The 18461-nt window shown below is 39.5% G+C and overlaps 1 protein-coding gene across 1 annotated transcript; it reads right to left on the reverse strand.

Moving 5' to 3' along the window:
• Positions 1–8363: 8363 nt before the first annotated feature.
• LOC104318740 (mannose-binding protein-like) lies at positions 8364–16711 on the reverse strand. The gene is given in 7 exon segments (XM_069796169.1): positions 8364–8887; positions 9916–10026; positions 10653–10760; positions 12030–12163; positions 12572–12621; positions 15054–15186; positions 15893–16711. Coding segments are annotated over 7 exon segments (915 nt in total). The 5' UTR covers positions 15916–16711; the 3' UTR covers positions 8364–8531.
• Positions 16712–18461: the final 1750 nt, after the last annotated feature.

Genomic DNA, 18461 nt, shown 5'->3' on the forward strand with positions numbered 1-18461 from the left:
AACCAGATATATTCATTCATTTGTGAGTATTTTTGTACTGAATGGAATGATTCAGGGAACACTACACAATAAGGTAGGAATATGAAACTTACTTTGAGTCCAAAACATAACACTGCACTTCTAAAATCCTCTAATTTCCAGTGACCTGCTGTCCTGGTTTCAGCTGGGATAGAGTTAACTGTCTTCCCAGTAGCTGGTACAGTGCTATGTTTTGAGTTCAGTATGTGAAGAATGTCGATAACACTGATGTTTTCGGTTGTTGCTCAGTAGTGTTTAGACTAAAGTCAAGGATTTTCAGCTTCTCATGCCCAGCCAGGGCACCTGACCCAAACTGGCCAACGGTGTATTCCATACCATGGGACGTCTCATCTAGTTTAGGAACTGGGAAGTGGGGGGCAGGGAATCACCGCTCGGGGACTGGCTGGGTGTCAGTCGGCGGGTGGTGAGCAATTGCCCTGCGCATCATTTGGACATTCCAATCCTTTTATTACTACTGTTGGCATTTTATTAGTGTTATCTTTATCATTATTAGTTTCTTCTTTTCTGTTCTATTAAACCGTTCTTATCTCAACCCAGGAGTTTTACTTCTTTTTCCCAATTTTCTCCCCCATCCCACTGGATGGGGGGGAGTGAGTGAGCGGCTGCATGGTGCTTAGTTGCTGGCTGGGGTTAAACCACAACACCTGCAGAGGGAATTGGGTACTTAATTGTCCTTTGGAAACTTCCTTAGGCACGTAAAACATTGAGGAGAAAGCTGAAACACAATAAGGAATGGGAAAACTTAGAGAAGGAAGGTCTGAGAAATCACTGCGAGGAAATTCTTCTCTCAAATCAGATATCAAGAGGGAAAAAGGTGGGCTCTTCAGTTGCTGGTTAGGATAACAGTCACTTAGCATTTTCCTTAAGCCAAGGTACAAGCCACTGCAACCTGTAGTGCAAGTTGCATGAATACACTCCCAGCTGTTTTCTTTCAGCTCTGTAGTGCATTTTATTTCTTAGCTAGCTAATTAAAGCCCCTAGTAGATAAAAACAAGGAATAGGTGAAGACCCAGAGAAATAGAAAGACAACAAAAGGGAATGAACAGAGCCCTACAGCCTCAGATTCTCTCTGGAGAGACTGGGAGATCTTGAATATTGCTTGAGGCCAGAATGATTAAAACTAAAACTCTTTAGTAGGTTATTAAAACACAGCAGACTTAGCTTGCATGACAAATCAAAGAGAATGTTTAATAACTCTGAGAAATGTAATAACCATGAATGTCAACTACTTTTAACTAATAAAATACAATTTTGTTATTCCATGGGGGTCACTCCTTACAGCCTTTATAGCAGCTTTATATGCAGTTTTGAAGTTTAAACATTATTTTTCTTAGTAAGACAAGAGAAACTCTACAAAATTACTAATAACCATTTCAGCTACCCGTTAAATTTTATTTATTTATTTATGTTTAAATTTGGTTTAGCATTCACTGCTCTGATTTGAGGAATCATTCTAGGAGGCTGGCGTGCAGAAATCCAGCTCCCGTATGTTCGAGCAGCTCACTGCCTGGTTAAAGAGCAGTTATCCCATCCTTAGTGAAGCAATATGAACTACAGCCTGGCCTAGAGATTTCAGATCCATTCTGCTAAGCATGACAAATATATGCATACCTGTACAATGGACTACGTGTATCTCCATACTTTTTCCATCCGAAATGCAAAAGCACAAACAGCAACTTCTGTTCATCTTGTCTCAGATCCCAACGTATGTACGTACTGTGCAACTACATAGCCATTATCTTGTTCAGATATTATCTCCACAGCAGTGACTATGAAAGATGTTACAGATTGCTGGCTTATCCGTACTGTTCTGGAAATACAGCAGCACAGCTATCGATAGCCTTTTTGTTGACTGGTTTTTTTCCATTCATTTTAGCAGAGACATGAGCTTCCAAAAAAGTACTGAACTGAATCAACCCTTTTCACATCAGTGTAGTTCACACACCCCAAGTACAGTGAAGTTTACCTAAAGGTTTAGGCCAATAGCCTCAGAAAAGTATGTTAAATCACTGGAGCAACTGTTGTCCTGCTAATAATAGTTTTCTTTTCCTGCCTTACTCTCATGTCCTGAAACCCTTGGTGCTTTCTCTTATCTATCACCAGTTATATACTTTCCTGTTCTCTGAATATTCTTGTCTATGTTCCTGAGAGGGAAGCAGGTTGTAGCATTCCCTCTACAGAAGTAAGTGGGCTGTGATATCTTATAACCTCTGGTTTGTAAGGGAATGGACTGTGACAGGGACATGCCTGCAACATCAGCAGCTGGCAGGCAGGAATATGCTTGTTTGTCAGGAGTGGAAATCTACACAAGAGCACTTCAAATAATATGCTTATTTTTAAAGTAGTCTCGTTGCTTGTCTGTCTTACCAGACTGTCTCAGGGGTTCAAGCTAGAAAACAAGTGTAGCATAGGTTTTTCCTAACCGTGTCTTCTCAGACATGTGTTCAGCCCTGTGCAGAGCCCAGCCTGCTGAGTACACGGAGTGCCCTTTTCACAAGGTCAGTCCACTTCCACTGTTATCCTGGACAATCCTCTAAAGCTGAAGTTCATACTTAACTTCTAAAATTTAGTTTTCAAAACCTGAAGAGAACAACTGTGCTCCTGACTGTTTCAGTACCAGTGTTACCATGCCCTACATCATTACATTTCTCTAGCATCTATTTTCCCACCTATGTTTCCACACAAATGGGGCTCAACTGCCTAATAACTCCCATTTTTTTAATGGTCTTTTACCTTTCCAGAGTAACATATTGTGCCACTGCAACAGAGGTGAATGATGTAAACTACTCTACTTTCCAACAACAACTCACACAATGTACTAGAACAAAGGCCAAATTCAGAACTATACTGAGGGCATTTGAGAAAGATAAACTTTAGGGCTGCAGCATTCAAAACCACTGGAGAGCTTCCTGTAACTCGAGATGGAGTGTAGGATAAAATATTCAGCAAATTGATATATAATACACTTAAGTGTTCTAGACAACATTTGAAACATTTCTTAAATAGCTTTTATAACAACTATTGTGCCATGAGCTGGCAGCTTTTCTCACCAGAATCCTGCCATACTGTTCCCAACACTTAATCCCCATTTGTTAAAAATACAGGTTCTGCTTTAAAACAGACTTTAAAACATGAGATTAAAAGGAAACAGACATTTTCACTTTGTTTGTAGAACTTTCCAATTGAAAGGCTTTTAACCTTTTTTCACCATTAGTCATGAAAACTAGAAATGCACTTTAGTCTTGAAAATGAAAGCTGAGATTCTCCAGATGGTGGCAATTGCAGCTTCAAGCTAAATACCAGGAACTAGAAAATAACAGCACATAGAGGGCAATCTGAGGCTTCAAGATAATATTTGCTCTACTAGTTTTTGATGCACAAATAAAAGATCTACTTAGCAGGCTTAGGAAGTACCATTAATACCTCCCCCCCCTTTTTTTCAGTTTAGCTGTAGCTGTCTATAATAAGAGGTAAAGAGGTAAAAAGGTTTAAAAAAGTGCATCACTTCTTCCTCCTGCCTTTCTCTTTTCCTGTCTTTACCCTCTTTACCTTGCTTCTGTGAATGCATATAGCTGCTTAAGCAGGGTGGAGAGGGCATAAGGGGATAGAGGGGTTAAAAGGTGGTGATCTGTAAGCAAAGTAGCATTGATCAAACCACTTCTGAGTGGGACACCCTTGCATGGGTGTCATTGGATCCATAAAGTGCAAGGTAGGAGATAATCAAGACAGTAACCAATGATGTATTCATTATGATGTTGTTTAAGAGGTTTCAGGTTTTCCAACTAAATTTGGTGATGAAGTGCTGTGCTAAAGCAGCTTATAGTAGTTTAGCTTCCCTTGTATCAAAACAAAAGTTTGAATCAAAAACATGCTTGGGAATAGTTCTTGGGGCAGGGGGGAAGGTCGCATAGAGCCTTTCTTTGTACATATCTATCATCTCAAGCACAAGGCAAAGGTGGCCAAGAGTTGTAGCCCAGCAGTGCGGACGGGAGGAAGGGGAAAAGATGCTCTGTGCAGAGGTCTCCCAAGAGAGCGCAGAAAGCCTGATGGGGAAAGCTGCAACAAGGCAGCAGGACCAGATGGTTTAATCCCTCCTTCCCCTTCTCACTGCCTTTAGTACATCCCTGAAATGTGTTCAAGTACAAGCTGTGAGAAGGAGTAGGACAGTTAGGGGGTGTAAACAACTGGGACTCATCACGATACAGTTGCCACGAGTATCCAAACAACAGGGTAAGAAAGAGACCAAACTAAGGCAAAGCAACGCAGGAACAGAGGGCCGCTTTGGGGTTTTGAATGTTGTGAGACAGTATACATACTCACGCATCTTTTGCAGCTCTGTAGTAATATTTTCTGTTAAGGCTGCAACGAAACACTGAAATTCAGTCTGCTGCACCACTGAGCTGATGCAGGCCCCATTTCCAAGACGCCCAACGTTAGCACGCCCAGAGTCTCTGAAATCAGACACCTAAATGTGGGCTGACTACTGCTCTCGCATTCTGTATACTTAGTCCAGCTGCTTGAAGTTTTATCTGTATTTGAACACCCCAGAAGAGGATGCCAACCAGCTAGACATTGTAGAGTCTTCCTCCCACTGCAAAGCTGCCAGAAGCCTCTTGCAGGATTAACGCACAAGCTCAGCTCTGTGGGACAAACTGTGCTGCTCACTGAAGACACAAACAAACCAGAGCACGCAGCCAGGAAAAAGCTCTCACAACAGTCTGCCCTGAAGCAATGATCTAAACAGCTCAAGCTACTGATGTCTGAAACATCACTAAGGTCACAGACCATAAAAGAAAGAAGATGTTAGCTGTAGGTGCCTCAGGATAAAGTCATTCCCTAGAGATAACACAGAGGATCCAGTCATGCTGCTAGTGCTGAGAGGTTTGGCAGAGAGCTTAAAAGAGATACGAGGTGCACCTAGGTTTCCACACTCTCCTGCATTATTTCTTCTCCTGGGCATTACTGGCCAAACTACAATCCAGGAATTATTTTTCTTTCCTTATATCTCCAGGTGCTAGGGCAAAGGGTAGAGCCACTTTGGTAGCGCTAAAGCCACAGAATTCCCTGGGTGACAGTTCTCCTCTGCATGTTTCACACAAGAGGGTGATGCCTTCACAACAGAAAACAACCAGAGCAAAGGGCATGTTTCTCCTCTGCTCTGAGCATAAGTTAACCACCCCTTCCCCTCTATTTATGTGTTATAAATGAAAAACAAAGCGGTAAGTACAAGTTGCTACTGACTGAAATAACTTCCTGTTTCCACCTTGTAGTTCCCTCTGAAAATTGCCGCTTGAAAAATAAAGAGAAGGAAAAGAGCTTTTCAGAGACTGTGGTTTTTCACATGTGACGAAATAGGTCTTCCTAAGCCTGTACTTAGCCTGAAACTGTGTTTTAGAAAGATAAACCCAGCAGCTGATTAACAAATGCTGCTTTCATCCTGAATTACTCAGAAGCTCTGTGGAGGTCATATTAGCACCAAATGAGATAGTTCTAATCAGGGGCATAACAGCAAGTACAGATTAGTTTATAATTAATGCAAAATTAAGTGGTCATCAGGGATGCTGATTTAAGCCTCTTGGAAGATAATAGAACACAATTTCAAACTCCACTCTTTTCAGCACCTACTGAAGAAAGGTGTCCCTTAAGAAAGGTCTCCCTAACATGCATGGTGAGGAAGGTCAGAACCTAGGGCGCTCAGCAGTACCTTGCCGAGTTTAAAAGTTTCAAGTAATATGACTCAATAAAAGCTCATTTTCTATTTCTAGGTCTTGTTTCTGCCCTGTGGACTTTTGTCCAGTCAGAAGATCAGCCTGCTCCCACACAACGGCCTGCCAAAACTCACAGATCTGAGCACTGCTCTTCTGCTCCTCCGAGCAGCGGTTCGGGACAGGACAGTTTACTGGGTAAGCAATACTTTCACTTACACAGCTGCGTTTCTAGGGCAACTCCACCAGGGACAGATTTTCATCAGTGTAATACGGAGCAGAGTTTGGTTTCCCTTCTGCACAGGAAGTGTTTCAGCTGGGAAACCGTTTTCCTTGAGATGGTTTACACCAGGGTAAACCTACAGGATGGGGAATGCTGGGAACAGAAGTGATACCAGACTGAAGCCTGAGAGCTTAAGGACCCAAGAGATGACCTGACCAGACGTTTACGTAAAGCAGCTCAGATTTGCTATATATACCATCCTTGCTGGGGCCAAATACACCTTTCATGTACACAGCCTGGTAGAAAAGTTAGTTATCTGGTAACTGGACTGTATGAAACTGAGGATACAATATGAATGTTCTCCCATTCTGCCTTCATGAACTCCCAATGTTTTTGGCATAAGAATATTTTTGCACTTACCTGTAAAGAGTTTTGCAGTTTTTATAGATCCCATTTGAAGTGTAGTGCTCTCCAAACACAAAAAATCTTAACATAAGGTTACAAGAAGCTTCATAAATTTCTAACAAACCGTATTGGAGATTTGCTTGGAAAAGCCATGTAAAAATTAGTCTAAATTATATTTCAGAGCTGGACTCTTGAGAGAGTGACTGATATGGCAATTAGGAATAGTATTTCTAAAAAAATTCAGTTAAAAGAACACAACTGTTCACATCTGCAAAATATGACTCCAAATCTGTTTCAAACTAGCAGTTTAGTCATTGTAACCTACTGGATGATGCACTGGGGGCATAACACATCATTGCTGTTAGTCCAGCTCCAAACGAAATGGTCACAAAATACATCACAGGTTTTTTTTGATACAATCTCAAAGTAGACTTACATAATCATTCCAAATAAATGCATTGGAGACAGAATTACCACTGATCCCTAAACCTGGAAGCACAACAGGATTGTACCTACTCTCTAGAATGTCTCTTTCTTGTCCTAAATTAACCCAAATCTATCTTTTAAATATTGCACCATATCCTGCGTTTTCATATAATAAATATTGATTAAAAACTCCCAGGCAAAATTTAAAAATTTCTTGTTTTTATAGCTACAGGGCACCAATTAATGAAGAAAAGGAATGCAGTTCACTTGAGAACTGCAAAGATACATTGCCAGTAATGACAAGGAGAACATGATGCAGATCAGCAGATAAATCATACTCTAGAAAATTCATGCCCTTCACCAATTTCAGTAATTGCTTTTTTGCTGTACCTGTATAAGCTGGTGCAGAGAAAAGAAATGCCATTACTTATAAAGGTAGACATGGAATTAGGCAATGAAAGTAACAGCTATAAAACAGAAGAGCTGGGCGCCAAATGTTCCTCTGTACAGATATGTTCCTATGTTCCTGTGGGTCCACATAACTTGCCAGTATAGACAGAGACCTTCTCTCCGTAGAGGTACTTACATGTCTTGAACTAAGTGGAAGAGGAATTGAAAATCTTCTATTCTTCCATGGTCAAAAATTTAAAGTCTGCATGTAAGTATTTTTCTTAATTGTCGAACCTTTAGTATTGGACTTTGTTGTCATGGTATTCACCTATTCCTAGTTAATCCAGTCTGTATTTCACCTGAGGTGAAATAAGCTCCCATCAAGAAAATCATAAAAACCTATGGTATCACTTCTTCCACGTTAAGGACCTGTTCACGTAAATAAGGCCTTTTGCTGTTTTTCTGCATGAGCTAAATTCCACTTGGAGTACATTTCACCAGTAGACTCTTGTGTTTCATTTAACACAAAAATATTCTGCTTTCTACTGCATTTCAATCTTGATCTGTATCTCCTGAACTTCAAATGATGCCTATAGATTGACAACAAAGATCTTGTTCTCTTGTGATTGTTCTACCGCACACAAAGCAATCTGGCTGGACATTTTACTGTTTTATTCCTCTTTGTAGTTACAGCACATTTCATTTTCCTATCACATGGAAAAAACAGCACGAAAATAGCTGAAACTTCAAAAAAGATATTATTTGCATTTCAGTAATCACTTGTGTGCAATGGACCTCTGTACTCAGATGACAAATACCACTTTAGGCTGTAAGTGATCATTAACAGTCAATTTTAGAACTAGAGTAAAAGCGCATTGGGAGAAAAGCTATCACTAAATACTGAAATAACATAGACTGTATGCACTGTCCATTATCTACATGATAAAAGAACGTATCAGAAGCAACATGTAGAGAGTAATATCTCCAAGTTTACAGCTCAGCTTAAAGACAGAATATATAAAAAATTTTCATTAGTTTCAAGATTATTAAAAAATGCTTCCCTCATGCTGCATTTATGAGGAACCCATAGCAAGGTGTAACAACCAGCCTGCTGAGCATGCCATAACTTATTAGACTTACTATCAATATGATAAACACAATTTTATTCATAATGATTGAAAAAATTAAATCTGTATTTTATTAGGAGATTCAAAACTGAAAGTGAAAGAGAAAACAATTATAAATACACTCTGGTTCTGGTTATCTCAGGCCACCTTTATGGGAACAAACTTCTATATCAACCACATAATTGAGAGCAAAAGCTTTGGGTTTTCTTAGATTCATCAGCTCAAGAATTCACAAATAATTAAGGCACATGAATTTCAGCAATCAACGTCATTCCATTTTCCAGAGTCTTGCATTACTACACAGTCTTCATTTTTTAGATTATTTGGTTCTCCAGCATTTTGTTTTCTGTAAGTTACAGCCTCTTCATTCAGATATGTGAATGTGCTTTTAGTCTGTTCAGCAGATATCCCCATATAAGCCTGCATCGAAGGTGTTCTTAAGTCTTTTAAAGTTGTATTCTCAGCCTCCTTCCTAGGAGAGGCAGGTGCACTTCCAGCTTTTGCACAAAAGGATTTTCCATTGTCAAAAGTATCTTCTTTTTCAGTTGAGACAAATATTTTTTTTACCAATACTCTTGATGTTCTTTAAAATCAAAGCTAGAAACAAAAGTGAACATAATTTTATTATACCAAAAATTGATCATGTTATAGTAATTTCTCCATATCACAATTGTACTTCAGAAGTAGCTAATACCAGCTATAAAAAGACTATTTCTTGAAGTCGTAGGCAGAATCCAATAGAAGTCAAACAAAACAGACACCCAGAAATATCAAGCCCACACTTAAAGAAAATGGGAATTTCACAAGAAACTGGATCACAAGTCTTGTACTAATGTTTTTCATTTCCAGTTCATATAGCATTACAGCTCTTGAATCAGGATCTGAGGGAATTCACACTCAAATTGCAAGCATGACAAAATAGCTTGCCAGGTTTCAATGCAAAAATCACAGATCAATTAAAATCATACAAAGGAACTGAGCTGCAATTAGGAGATCTTCTGTACCCATCAGCTTTATCACAGGAACCAAAGCTGAGGGACTGTAATAGAACTCAGGGTTCAAAGCATCAGAGTGGAAAGAGGAGACAGAGACAGCTTTAGTGAGCCTGGGAAACTGAGTATTTCTCCAGAAAATATAAAATTATCTTGGAGAATTAGGAATATATAGCTCACATGCTTGACAGGCTTTCATAAAAAGCCAATAAAAGTGAAGCTCTTGTTCATTTAGCAGATAAAACTGTTAACAGCAATTCTTTTGAAACACAGTTGCTGTCTTTAATAAGCAAGTTATTTTATCTTATTGTCTTTAACAGGTTTCTGGGATTAGTGTGAAAGGAGTCTGCCACGTCATCTACAATGATACAAAAACTGGGCCATATACATAGTTAAATTTTCCCCTGATGATGTGGGAATGGTAGCAGCACAACGCTCTTGTGGGCAGGTCAGTTCAGGAAGGATGTATTCAGTGAGGCAGCATTTAATTAATGACCATCTCCCATGAGCAACGCAAGAGAAATTTGTAATATCTGTTTCAGCCTACTGCTTTCAGTCCCTTCTCCAGCACAAGCATGTCCATCATTTTACCAGGCCAAAAAGAAAACTAATCAACGATTAGACCTTATCTTTTTTGCATCTATTTAGTTCAGCCTCCAAAACCTGTACTTTTCTTTCCAAAGCAGTTACTTGTCTGTGCAGGTCATTGGCTACTAGAACTAGGAATTAAGGATGTTATTTAGTAATTTATATTAAAATGACTACACAACAACTGTCTCTGAGATGTTTAGCTTTCCTGTAACCTGATGCCACGTGAGAGAGCTACTCAGTTTCCAGAGCAGAAACCACAGGTCACATTGCAGGTTTGTTCCATGGAAATTTGTCCCAGTGGGAGAGCCTTATCCCTGACTGGGATGAATACTTGGGTGGGCTTTGAATTCTCAGGGCTGCCAAAGTCATCCTATTCAGAGGGAAAAGCCCAGTTCTCAAAGGCAAAACACAGATGTAAACATTTTAAAATGAATTAAAGTTGAAGCAAAACCCACACGAACAGGCAAAGAATGAAAGAAAAATATGCTGTTTATAATGACATAGAAGGTTTGTTGTTTCACTCCCAACAATAAACTAGTGACTCATTCCAGACACTTTTTTCCCCCCAGTTATGTTGGTCAACTCATCTCCTATGTAACAGACAACTTATCTCTCCACTCCTTACACTTCTGGAAATCACACCTTTCCTCAAATGATGTTGTAAGGATACCAGATATTAACACAAATATTTTTTGGAAGATATATTAAAAGCTTGAAAGCCAGATTATAGAAACATGAGGAATTTACTCCTTACTTCCATGTTCTCCTTTTTCTCCTTTCTCTCCTTGTGATCCCAAAACTTCTTTTATTTCTGGAGGTCCTGCTTTTCCAGGGAAATCCTGCAGACCTCTCAATTTTTCTCCTAGAGTTTGATTTAAAATAAAATTGTTTAAAAGTTTTCTAAGTTTTTCTCCCACTATGTTTTCTTAGTGCTTAGAGAGAGTACTAAACACTGACTCTTTTTTTTTTCTTTTTTTTTTCCACCCCAGGAAAATAAAAGCATCTCAGGAAGATTGAATTGTTCCTGTGGAAAGCTTCATTTGCTAGGAAATGCATTACTTTGATGAAAAATTCTTTACTACACCTACTTATGGCACTGAAAATCCAATGAAATAAATGCTGTCTCATGTTATTGCAGAGGTACACATGCTCTAAAACCAGAAAGCCAATATACTTCAGCTGTAATCCAATCACACATTACAGTATATGATCTAGAAAATGAGCTAAATCATAAGATTAAGGATACCTCTGAAGCAGTTTGTTGAAACAGATAGTGCTGGCTTTGCTTATTTCAACCATATAATTGCAGAAGACATACTGAGGGTATGTGGACCAGAAAATGTCTATACAGAATATCAATATATGCTACTAAAATTTTATGTCATAGTTCATATCAAGTGGTATTGATAACAATGGGAGTTTGCTTGAAGGTTGAAAAGCAGTTATCTAATTCTAGGATGTGTGGAGGATAACATGATAACACAGACAGGATACAATAAGAAAGTATATGATTCCATATGTACTTATTAAGTTTGGACAGAAACTATGATTTGGCAGCTTGGGAGAGCAGATGACTTGGTTCTGCCACATGACAGAAAGCACTTGCTGATCTATTTGCTGTTTGCAGCAGTGCATGAAAAAAGTCACCTAACTGACAAATCATGCCTTGGGGGAATTCTGTTGTTGGGACTTAGTGAGTATGAAGCAATCAAGGTATGACCATCAGATTAGGAGCCAACTATAGCAAGCATGATTTCTGGTTTTGAGAGCTGGCCCCTGGAAAGAAAAAGCAATAATCATTTAGTAGGGTACCGTAGGAAACTCTCTAAGTGATTCAGAGTACAAATGGTACAATCAGATTAAAATCTCATTACAACTGTGTTTTATGGGCTGCTGTCAAAATGTACTGTATTTATTTATTAAAAGCCAAGTACCTAGAGTAGCATTATAAATGCAGAAAGCATTTTCAGCTTCCTGAAATTGTGTGGAGCCTACAAAAGGTTAATGGGGTAGAAGAAAAGGAGAGAAGTAAAAAGACAAAATGAAAGAATGAAGGAGGCATGAAACAAGACTAAAGGGATGATAAGGAGTATAAAAAATACAATATTGCTAAATGTTCATAGCTCTGTACCTGGTTCTTCCTTTTCACCTTTGGGAGCATCTCTTCCATCTCTGCCTGGTAAGCCATTGACTGCAGAACCACTGCACTGAATTACTGGGCAGGAATAAACTTTCCCTTCTGGTTTATCTGGTACCAGCACAACACTCGTGGGCAGGGAACCCTCGCTGCGCTTCTGTGCCAGGTAAAACCTCCGCAGTGGTTTCAGACACCATTTTCTAGGGTGCTGATACATGAGCACAGGAGGACAAAAGGGAGATGGCCAAAGAGGTCACTGCTACCAGCTGTTCAGCCTCTCTGTGCTCTTCAATTTCTTGCCCCAATTTCAGGTTAACTTTCACAGGCTTTACACACAACTATGGCTTCAAAGTTGTGCTTTCTCCAGGCCAGACACCCCTTGGAAGAGGTGCAGAGCTATATGACTTTACTCTGCTGATGCTCACGATGTGGTAAATTGCAGCCTGTGTCATTTCCTCCCAAGTTAATTTAAGAACAGTGATGGACCTTGTGCTTTTCCTAACGCCACACAGTATCTCTTGAGAAATTACTTGCACCATCTTGTTACCATCAACAGTGAAAGCCAAAGTACCAAGGCACTGAAAGGCTGAAGAAGAGTCATTGCTAAGCCCACAGATCTGTGACAAATCAAGCAGTCATTTCATAAATTCCTCCATTTACATAATTTTAAAGGGTTGCCTAGGAAAGAGTTGCCTACATTGCCTAGGAAATACACTCCTGTCTTCAGGCAAAAGACCAAGAACAAGAGATAATGTCTGAACCATTTCATCTAGCCTCTGATTGTATCTTTTCATATGACAACCAGAAAAGAAACAACCAAGCTTATAAGAATCTGAAAGTCTGAAGCTGTAATGAAAATACCTAATATAGCAATACATACCTAATATAGTCATCAATCTCACCATGCTGCAAATCCATTTCAATGTTTTGTTCATTGTATGTCTAAATTTAAAGCATTTCTCTTCATGCCAAATGAGTCATACAATATTCCAGTCTGGGATGAATCCTGAACTCTCCAGCTATTGTGTTTCTGCTGAGACTCTTCTTTCCACAGCTATCAGGATTGCTGTATGTCTAAAGCTTAGAGTGATTAAGCTGTTTCTCTTGACAGCATTTCCACTACTAGTGCGTTTAAGTAGTAATGATCTGATTGCCTCCCAGTTTCTGCTTTCAGACCTTGTATATTAATAAGATACATTTCTTCCTCAGTATTACACCTCAGAGCCGAAGTCCTCTTGGATCCCAGATCTGCAATACTTTGCTGCCCTCTCTGAGCAGAACAACACTAACAGGCAGTAACATCATAAGGTAAAGCTCTGCGCGATGTTCTGACTAGTTGTGCCACAGTAATTGTCCTTGATTTCATTATGTGTTTAACTGAAAAACCAAAATGAAACTACCAGAAACATGAGCTGACAAACTTTTATGTTAAATAAGCCACATACTAAAGTCAATTGGCCTTACTTTTTCCCAGTTCTACCAGTCAAAATGAAAGACAAGCCTAAGGAGGCACCATTTGGTTGACAGATTGGGGTAAGGACAGAAACTAAATCCAGCGTGAATTTTGCTAGTCACCTTAATTGCTTCTCTTTATTTTAAGCTTCAGAAAAGATTGTCCACAGAGAGCAGATTCCCCTGTCATGTTTCATCTGATAAAGTACAATATAAAGTATAACTCTAGCATATTACTGTGAGAACATTATCATTAGGATAAAAAGCAAAGTTTAAGAAGCACCACTTTTATTTATACTTCTTTGTGCTGCCTCCATTAGGGTCCCATCAAAATCTGGGGCAATGGCATACATGAAAATAAAGTAAGGAAAGGTATTTAGCTAACTAGTATAACAAAACTTGAATCCTGGTTTATATTTCTTACCCAGCTTCATGGACTCAAGTCAGATCTCAACAGCCCTCTAAGGATTTCTTTCTGCTGAGTTTTTATACTATGTTAATTATCCAGTACCACGGAAGTTGATATTGCTGCTGTCTCCCATGAAGGCAGCAAGACAGAGCTTAAAATAATAGCACAATAACAGAAAACTTGGAAACAAAATGTTAAGCTCTCAGAGAAGTCCGCTCCCTATGGAGATTCAGCCTCACACAAGCCTTTGTTGGTTTTGCCTGCCAGGAGCTAAGATCTATTTACCTCCAAAGTTTTCCAAGTTGACCACCTCAATCCTTTATTCTAGGAGAGCCAAAGTGCCTGTTTACCCTTGGCAAATTGGTGGCAGGGTTTACTAGCAATGAAATCACTTCCCAAAGAGACTAATTATAATTTGCACCAACAATGGTTTAGATAAAAAAGCAAAATGTTCCAAATTTCTCACAAAAATGGAGTAATTCTTAGGGAGCTGAAATAAAAAACACAGGTTTTGCAATCCATATTTATATTCAGAGAAGATGGAGAATCCCACATGCAGAATCACACTAAGTGGATGTAATGACAGTATGACAGTCCTCAGGTCCCAAGGCTTACACAGTTGCAGACTTTCTTAGCAGAGATCAGAATTAGGCCTTGAAAGGTGCCATGAAACTTTTATATTTAGGAGGTAGCTAGTTCTGGAGGTCCTATTTAAAGACATAGATCTCAGGTAACACTTTTGTTCCTCCATAAAAAGTGCTTTAGGACACGATTCACCCAATGCAGGTAAGAGCAGGGAAGGGATCCTGGAAAAGGCAGCAGGGAGTCCTTGTTCCAGACCTAGTCTTGGAGGTGACAGGTCTGAGTCATTAGCCCGAAACCTGACAGTCTGACAACACAGGACAGCCCTACTGAAGTCAAGTACTAGGGAAACTGCTCTTCAAAAGCAGATATTACATTTATACAGAGAATACTCAGGGACAGAATGCTATTAAACTGATAGATTACATCCTGCTAACAGTCCTCCTCATCAGCTTGCTGTGGTCCAGTAGGGCAGCCTACAAAAGTCCTTTCTAACCAGCATGTCTGCACCTGCAAGGGTTGCATGGCCTCAGTATGGTCAAATACTTATCACAGCAGAAGAGATCTTTACTTACCAACACCTTTCCTTGATCAGTACACAGTGAAACTCCTATCGCACCACTGGCTTCCCTGACAGCCAGCACAACAGAACGTAGCAGAGAAGAAATGGAACAGAAACCTGCTGGATTTTTACCGTGAGGACAAAGCCTGCCGGGAGAAAAAAAAATCCCCTACATTTCTACTAAAAGCTGTAATTTTGTGCTTTAATTTGGGAAGAGGTTGCTTACTGGTTTATCTCTGTCTTGCACAATCCTAACGATTGCCTACCTCAATCTCACCACCCCTATTTACAGGTACTGCATACGACATTCTGGGAGTGAGCCCTTTGCTCTCTGCCTGGCCTTGGACAGACATTGACTGTGTTACAGTGCAAATGAACAATGAAAAAATCAGAACAACTACAGGCACAGAAAGTTTTGACTGTAAGGGTTTTCCTCTTTATTCAGTCAATGGATTCATTTTTTAATACCCTAGGAGAGGGAAGGACTGCAGTGACTGCCTTTCCTGCAATGCAGTCTGAAAAAACTTGGCCAACTCAAACATACCCATTTATGTTTAAAAATGGGATGTAGGATTTGGAAAAACAACATGGAGTGGAGGAATATCTTTAAAGTAAATCACTTACTACTTGTCTTCTTATAATGCTAGTGATACAGTTAGTGATTAGAATAAACTTCTCAATAGAGCTTGCACTGTCCAGCTGGCTATAGTACATTGTGTGGACATGGAAAGTACAGTAGCAAGAATAGTGGGGGGGATATTGCCATGGGTAGCTCTGCAAAATTAATAACATAAAATATAATGCTGAGGAGGAGATGTCTTGGGCAACTCTGCTTGCAGAAAATTTCCTTACCTAGAGGAAGGTCTGTTAGACATTTCCAGCTGCAAAAACCCAATTCAAACTCTCCATCCTTGCAGCAGTGTCAGGAGTGATTTTTTGTTCCCAAGATCCCATTTCTGGGTCTGTTCTCTGATGTGGTGGCATCAGACAGAGATGCAGCAAGCTGTGAGGCTGCCTTTGTATCTTTCCTGTTCGGGAGCTAAAATAAATTTAGTCTCAGTAAAAATAAAATTAAAACATCAGTTTAGAGCAGTGCTATTTGTCAGCCATGATTTGATAAAAACATTGTAGAGCCAACATCATTAAAGAGATTTGGAATTCGAGATCTGTTCTTTTTAAATAGGAAGCTGAAATTTCCACACTGACCTTTGCTATTTTGGCCAAGCACCAAATGTGGTATCTATAAGCTGTCAACACATGGCATGCAGGGCTTATTTTGTAACTTTGTAACCCACAAAAATGTCTGGTTTGTTAAATGTCTGTTGAAGTTCCCTGCAGGCTGCTTGCCTGCAAAAGTGGAAGCATGAAGCAGATCAGATTCTCAGCAATTTCCCCACCCCTAGGGTCTTGCTAGGTCAGGACACCTTCTTGCTGAAACAGTTCATCACACAGTAGAAATTTTACTAACCTGTGGCAAACCCATCATGTTTATATGCAGTACCCAAACTTACAGGACTATTGTAAATTCCTGCATCAAGTGACCAATAAAAATTGTAAGGGCAGGTGGCTTAGTATTCACTAATTATTAAACGTCTGTCTTCACTGGATTTGTAATTTCGTTTCCTATTTCCTTATTTCTATACAGCCTTCCCTTCCCCCAGAATTATTTGGTTCTCCTCATTCTCAATTTGAGTACCGAGTTCCTCACTATTTAGATCCTTGAATGTACCTTCTTTCTGCATATCATTCATTTGGGGGAATGGTCTTATGTCTGGCTGCTCTTTGATGTATGCTGCAGGTCTCTGCAGATTTCCCTGGAGAAGCAAGCAGCTCAGCACGTGAGAACACTTGGCTTTCAAAGTTTCAAACTTGCCTTTGGAGCCATCAGTTTTGAGTATTCTTCACCAGCAGCAATATCATATGGGAATAACAGAAGTGGGAACTATATCCAATTATTTTCATCACAGCATAGCAGGGTGACAGCTTCTAGACACTTGCAAAAGAATATATGGCTAAAGCAGTGGATAGAAATTCACAGCTAGCTCATTGATTCACTTTGATGTCAGACCAACAGAGTGCTCTTATCCCCAAACCAGGAGTTTACAAAGTATTTTAAACTTTTCAATGAGACAACTAGAGTCAGGATTAAAGACTTTTGAAGAACAAAACCTAGGAATAACCTTGTTTCTGAAAAACCTCAAACCAGGCATTATGGAGCACCATTCTTAATAGGTGCTTATACAGTGAGTTTAATTAGAGCTCTTAGAAGGTACAAAGTGGAAGCTGTCCTGTGCAGGATCTTTTCTTCTGAATTAGTAGTGATTTATCCCTTGCCTGTGTAACCTACTATGCATGCATACCTCTGCACAATAAGAAGGATGGAGCAGAGCTGAAGCTCTTCACCTATTTCTTTTCACTTGTCAGCCTGCCACAGAGACTATGCAGATGAACAATTGCTTCCTGTTTTGGGCTAGTACCCCAAGTCAGCCCTCATCAAGGATAAAATCTTGGGATGTCCTGTGTCCACTCTATATTAAGAGCAAGGTAAAAGTATCAACTTCTTGTGAGAGAGGAGGGAATTTATATAGTGGACACACTAGGAACAATGTCATAGTGATAACACAGTTAAGTAGGAATAGGAATAATACTGTAATTATTATTACAGAGTCTCACCCTTCATTCATGGTAGAAATTAGACAGCATAAGCTTCAGCATGTATAATACTCTGAGTTAATGTCTATGTATAAAAATAAGGACCTAAATAAGCAGATCCCAGTGAGTTTCCAGTGGACGTTAATGAGAGTCAGATATTCTTTAATTTACTTTTCTGTCCTGGGCCAGACAGCTGACTAACTAGGAACAAAGTGGAATTTTGTACCACCTTCCCCTCCCTCAAACTTTAAATAACTGCATATTAGTCTGGACCTAAGCTTATAAATCAAAAACTATTCCTGTTTCTTATTAAAAACAGACTTTGCACAGATGCTGGGTCTGTACTTCGGAGTTTGCAAGACCAAGCGTATAATCTTTACAGAAGCTGTAAGGGAGTGAGACAAAAAAACCCAAACAACCTGCTTAACTCTAAGTTCCATTTGAGATTCAAAGTTCACAATTCACACAGGATCCCTCACTTGGGGTACTGACTATTAAGAACACATGTACCAAGTTTCTCCTCCGCTTTTGAAAATTTGCTGACTGAGCTTCCTGTCACCTGAGCTAAAAGAGGTCTGAGCTTTAAAAGCATGAGATTCAGAAAGAAGATAACATCAGGATGCTATTCTTACCATTCCTAGTCAGCTGCTCTGCTTTACTAACATTGTAAAAGTTTGACTATAAAGTCAAACAACTTCTGTCTTCACCTTCACAGAGATTTAAGGGAACTTACCTTATACATTTGTAACATATTGCTGTATGGGCTGTC

The sequence above is a fragment of the Haliaeetus albicilla genome, chromosome 11 (assembly GCF_947461875.1).
Source record: "Haliaeetus albicilla chromosome 11, bHalAlb1.1, whole genome shotgun sequence".
Lineage (NCBI taxonomy): Eukaryota > Metazoa > Chordata > Aves > Accipitriformes > Accipitridae > Haliaeetus > Haliaeetus albicilla.